Source organism: Bactrocera latifrons, unplaced genomic scaffold (genome assembly GCF_001853355.1).
Source record: "Bactrocera latifrons isolate USDA-ARS-PBARC rearing strain unplaced genomic scaffold, ASM185335v1 scaffold_241, whole genome shotgun sequence".
Classification (NCBI taxonomy): Eukaryota; Metazoa; Arthropoda; class Insecta; order Diptera; family Tephritidae; genus Bactrocera; species Bactrocera latifrons.
In genome coordinates, this window is record NW_017535975.1 from 436905 (window position 1) to 443309 (window position 6405).

The following is a 6405-nucleotide window of genomic DNA, read 5'->3' on the forward strand; positions in this document are numbered from 1 at the left end:
CCCGCTTAACTCACAACTATATGTCTACATATAAGGTCGAAATCCCAATATTTTAAGGCTTTCGCCCAAAAAAAATTAAAATACTTAGAGACACGTAAAAACACAAATGAAATCTTTTTGTATTTACTAAATTACCTGAACAAGAAGGYTCCATTACAATTTTCTCAAGATTTTTTCAGTTAAAGAAAATAAAAAACTTCGAAAAATGAAAAAAATCRCGTGTATCACTGTGCGCATACAAAAAGAAATAAACTTGCAAGTTTCAGAGAATATTACAAGAAAACTGTAAATTTTTTGCCAAATATTTGTTCAGTTAGTGATATAGAATTTTATCTCCTTTTGTTTGATACCGAAAATTTACTTGTACCTTGAAATTTGATTTTTGAATTAATCTCCAAAATCGACACATTTTACCCTAATGTGCGCTGGGTGTAACAAAACCGTATAGTTTATTTGGAAACCCAAAAACTCTGAAATCTTACCCACCAAGGCGMAAACTTTTCATTTTTATTTTTACAACTGAATTTTTATCCCTTTTATAGACTATTCTGAAAATTTCAGATCTCTACTTTGAAATTTGGGGTTTCGTTGTTAATGGGTTAATGTAATAACATACRCAATTTCAAAATATTGACAACGAACTTAATAACACACAAATAATTTAAATATTATTGAATATTTATTTCGTACATACATATATATCAATATTCAAATTATATCAACAAAAAATATGATATTCACCAAAAAAAAAGGAAATAAATATTCATAACTAATTTTTAAATTTAGCAAATTCTTATGCACTAAAATGCTCAAGGCAAATCATCGAGGAAATARTTAGCAGGCACAAAACTCAAAATCTTCTTGTAACGGTTCAGTAYAATCGTATTGATTGTCTGTGCAAAAGCAGGTCGCATGATTTCGAAAATCTCACGCCAATTATTATTGAAAAGATCGTGTGCGCTCTCCTCGAGATCCTTGTTGCCATGGAAAAGATTCGTAAAATGTATTTTGAAATTACCCAACTTATCTATACGCGACGAAGCCGAAGTTAAGTCGAAGAAATACTGACCGTCGACTTGCTTGAGATTCGCTTTGCAAGAAATGCGATATTCSAGATTTTCTAAAAGCAAAATTCAAAATTATATGAGCAAAAAATTTTTTAAAACTTATTTTGCAATTCAGCTAACACATACCAACAGTGGAGGACATCTTGCCAACGCTATCCAAATTCAAAATCAATATGCGTCCATTGACCTGATAATCGCCTTCGACATGCACCGATGGCGTTTTCAATTTGAACTCAATTGTGTAGTCTTTATCGTTGACACTTTAACGGAGCAGTAAAATAAAATTAATTTGCTTTCAGTCTAATTTAAAGTGGAACTTACGCYGTCTTCAGTACGCGCGTGCCGCTCATGCCGTGCGCCACCACATTCGTCAGTTCGGCTTTTATATCGGCCAAGTTTTCGGTCTGCTGTGATAGGCGTACACGCTTCACATGAAACGGCTCGATGGGACTAAGTCCTTTCAGGCCAGGCACGCCTGAAATGTAATTACAAACAGCAGATATGAAATCGTTGAAATAACAGCATTATTCGCCAACCACTTACCATGACGCCACTCGGTGAAAAAGTTTTCGAAAACATTCGCCAGACATTTGCCATTGTCTGAATCGTGCAGATGGCAGGGCTGCAGGAATGACGCTGCAAAATGAAATCAAACTTTCTGGATAAGCAAAATTCAGCATTCTCAAGCGTTCTGCACAAGTTTTTGTTCAAACAACAACAACAAAATATTTACGTTTCTCTCTCAAGTATTCATGGCCACTGCCAAGTGCTGCAAGTTGACTGCAAGCGATTACAGCTAAAATGCTGAAGGCAAAGCGTGCGTTTAAAGTGAATCTGTTTAGCTGCTGCATAACTCACTGCGAAGGCGAACGTTTGTCCACCAACTGAGCTTCGCAACATACAATTCATGCATTAAGTTAAAAAGTATTATCTTTTGCGATACGAAAATTATTGTTTTGAATACTAACGAAGTTGTGGAGCAACTATAAATATSGAACACACTAAATAAATAAATCGAGTCGCACACACACATGCATGGAAAAAACTAGTAGCGAGCAGACCAACAACATAAATAGTATATAATTAATTTCTATATGTTTTCTTGTCTTTGCGACTAGTGTAGGAACAAGTGTGAAACATATTGAAAAACTTTGTTACGCAAGCGCAGTAGCATCGCTCAGTCCAAAAAAACTAATTGCTCCCCTTAATTTAATACGTATTCATTTCATACACGACTTGTTTCATTTTTTTATGACACTTGAGTCAAACTGGAGTTTTCTGCTGATTTACAGGACAGACTGAAAAATTGTTATCATTTCTATTACAGGAAACCACCAGAATTTATGTACAAGCATGGATATTTGGGTGGATCAAGAAAACTAATGCGCATGGTACTCCGAAAAATAAGTTCTTGGAAACTTCCAAGAAAGCCTCTCCAAATTAAGGGGGATCCATTTTGAGGTTTATTTATTAAAAAAAAAAAACATAGAAACTTCATATTTAAGATTATCTCTTTCAAATGTTGGAATCGGCTACGTCTCAGATGGTCCATCTGTTGAGTCCAATTTTCCATGACTCGTTTAAGTATTGCGACTTTTACCTGGCAAATGACAAGCGTGATGTTTTGCTCGTGGTCATAAACGTTATACTTTAAATGTTCTCACATTAATTCAGACATTAGATAGTCTGTTACTATGGCGCGATAACGGTCTTCATTAACAGTTACATTCACAACGGGATCATTTTTGTAGAAATATGAACCGATAATTCCACCGGCGCACAAACCACTCCCTTGCAGAAGCTACATATATGGATATATTATACATATGGAGATGAGATAAAAACAGCTCAACAATTCCTTCTTAACTGCTTCGCATTTGGGAGGTCAAGACTTAAATACTTGGGTGCGCATACCTTATATATCCCACTGATCTGGCGGGAATGTAAATTTCTATTGGGTACTAGGCGTTTTACTTATTTATATTTCGAACACAGGAGTTCTTCTTTTCCATTTACAACAAAGGATAAATATAGTAGGCCACGCGCGCTCATTGATCAACCATCTAACCTAACCTAACCGACTCATTGAGCCAGAATGGGCTGATCAAAATTTGGCTCGCGAACGTCGGATCTTCTTGAAACTTTTCAAGAGCGAAACGATGTCGTTTGGGCAGGTCGAGCAGTTTCAGTTCTTCCACAAGCGGTATTCGTTCTATAGTTCCAGTTTGCTGCAAACGGCGCCGAATCAACTCTGGGCTTTCGTGTACACTCACTCACTACGGCAGCTATATTTTTTTCACTGCTTCCTTTGGGCGAATATTATCCAATATAGGAGACCCAGCTCAAGTTGGGTGATGGTATTGTTGTTCAGCTTGACACGACGACACGCGTCAAAAACGGCTAATGAAAAAAATACCTCTACTTGGATCACCCGTTGTCCATTTGCTCTAATTTTTGGGATTAAAAGTTGCAATTCGTATTTGACAATAGGATAAGACTGCTTAAGTCATTACGACCCCGACCAATTAGTACCCTGAGCTAGTCGTGAAAATAAAAATAGAATCCGTTAGAGCTTCGATATTAATTTTTTTTTTTTTTTTTTCAAAAAAGACGACATACATATTTTCAATACTTTGACCAAGTCATATGTATTCGGCGAATATCATTTCGTAACTTTTTTAGTGGCGGGATTTTAATTTATGTTTTCAGCTTTCTAAATCACTCTTTGAATAATTGATGTACTAGCTTAACACCAGTTCTTTCTTTAATATTGCCGGAGGAGTCGTGTGTATTCTCCAAGTATGGAGCTCCGGTCTGCTGCGAAACTAACACACATATTTCCGCCCTYGAAGATATTTATTTTAAATGTTATTTTAAATGTTTCGTTTTTTTTATTTCGAAAAAACTAGCAATTGTGTCTTGGTGACCGCATTTTAACTAACGCAAGTGTTATTCTGTTCTAAGATCGTATTGCTGGAATGATCAATCCTTTTTACGAAGCAAAAAGATCAATTGTATTACCAAAATGCTACCGTAAAGTTGACATATCATTATAAGCGGGATATCATCTGTAATGGTTTTGCTTTTCTTTAAAATGATGAGGATTTATCAACCTAATCTAAGCTCAGAAGATTTGTAAACCAGATATTTCAAAACTATTCGAAAATTCCTTAGTAGTAAATACACACTATTTCCATCTTCTCCTTTTTATTTCATCTGCTTTCTTGTTCATATTTTTTACACCACCTCACGTCACATACTAATGATATTTGCTTAGTCAAGTAATACTATGCTAATTTATTCAACTGCCAAATTCAAATTTACCCGTTATAGTATCCTACAAATTAATTCTATGTGACGTAGACATATACAAATGTAAACAAATTTGAATAACTAATTAATAATATAAACAAAAAATCCGTTAACTTCGTCTGCAACCAAGCTAACAGGTGATCCAAGTTGAGGTACTTTTTTCAATAGCCTTTTTTTGACAGAACGTCATGCTCATGCTGTCATGTTACTTTTGTTCAGTATTGTTTGACATTTCATCACGGAAAAACTCACGCCTGAGCAACGCTTACAAATCGTTCAACTTTATTACGAAAATCCACTTTCTATAAAGAATGTTATCTCACGCTTCTCTCAACTTATGGCCGACATAATCGGCCTACTGAGCGTACTATACGCGACATCATCTATCTTGAGACCCAGCATTAATTATTGGATAATATTCTACCGAATAGACCAGCACACAGTGAAGAAAATAGAGCAGCCGTACCTGAGAGCGTACACAAAAATCGTGGAGAGTCGCTTCGGCGCCGTTCGCATCAACTCGGCTGACATTTCATCCAGAAAAAACAAGGGTTTGTTGAGATTTGTAGGCCGGTACATATATATTCAAACGTGGCCGGTGAGGACATAACATAACATTGCGTCTGATAACCGTCTAATCGAAGCCAGAAATTGATCATGCGACCTCGACATTTAGTTTAAACAACTACCATCTTACCACTTCCCACAAATGGTATTAAGAATCTCCAAAACCTCAATTTATCGCACTTTGACCAAACATTTGGGCTTACGAAAGGTGTGTGTGCGGTTCGTTCCGCACAAATTGACTGACGACCAAAAATTGCTTATATTTTAACCATTAACTACTCCGCGTATTCACTTGATATGGCACCGTGCGACTTCTTCCTTTTCAGAAAACCGCATTTGCCCATAAAAGGAAAGCGTTATGCAGACGTAGAGGCCATTCAAAGGGCTTGCACCGGCATAYAGGCGGCCATGCCGGCCAACGAGATAAAACACTCGTTCGACATGCCTTTGGACCGTGTAATGTGTAGTGAAAGCTGTATTGAAGCAGAAGGACACTATTTTAAATATAATAAAATAAATTTATTTTGGCGAAAAATCCATTTATTCCGTTTTTTTTTTAAGTCCTGCGGACAATACTGCTTCAATTCTGGTCTTGGAGCAAAGCATAAAGTTGGTCATTTATCAGCTGCCAGCGGAAATGCTGGAACTAGTCATCGAACATTTGACTCAACGGATGAACCATTTGAGRCATAGCCTCGGCCAACATTTGAAAAAKATAATCTTCCAAAAATAAATGCTAAAGAGTGTTTGGAACAAAAATAAACATTCCCAATTAAATTTGAAGTTTCTGTGTGCTTTCTTTAAAAATTTGTCGAAATAGAGCAACTTTTATTTGCCACCAACTTACATCGGCAAACGAGCAAACACGTTTTACTAACGCCATGACTGAACTTAGAATCAAATAATTGAAAGTGGGTCTATTATTGCCAATCCAAAGAATATAATCACGCACTGTTGACGCTGCCCGAATGGACCCAAAAAATAGCTTTGAATGTTTCAATCTAATTGGTCTTAAGTTTTTCAAGACAGTGCCGATTACTGATACCTTTCTTACTGTCATAATAGTCAAATTTGTTTCAGATATTCAGAGTATGATTTTATGAATAGATCTCATACTGCCTAATAATTATTACTTAAATTGGCTAGTGTGATTAAAAAGTCATCAACTAGGGCTTATTAAAATTAAGACAATTCAGTTTTCCCAAGAAGCAATTCGTTATAAAAGGGAAAACTTCAGAAGCACTTTGCTTATTATTGAACCAAAACTTTTGGTGGAAAGTGGAGCAAGTGTTCAAGATGCTACTGAGTTTCTCTATAGTCGGGCTAAGTGTTTTCGCAACCATATTGGCTGAACGTGTTTTTATGAAAGAAAAACGTAAAGACGAACTATATTTTAAATTCAAATTATATTAACAATATATATATGTATAAAAATATGTATTATGAGTATTTTAAGACA

At 35.8% G+C, this 6405-nt stretch overlaps 1 protein-coding gene across 1 annotated transcript; it reads right to left on the reverse strand.

Annotated features, from left to right (window-relative positions):
- Positions 1-746: 746 nt before the first annotated feature.
- LOC108969145 (protein takeout-like) lies at positions 747-1951 on the reverse strand. Its single transcript, XM_018933694.1, has 5 exons — positions 1801-1951; positions 1611-1703; positions 1389-1542; positions 1194-1327; positions 747-1120 (listed from the first exon to the last, which is right to left on the reverse strand). Exons 1-5 carry the CDS (start codon positions 1916-1918, stop codon positions 810-812), a joined length of 810 nt encoding a protein of 269 aa, XP_018789239.1. The 5' UTR covers positions 1919-1951; the 3' UTR covers positions 747-809.
- Between the last annotated feature and the right edge of the window lie 4454 nt (positions 1952-6405).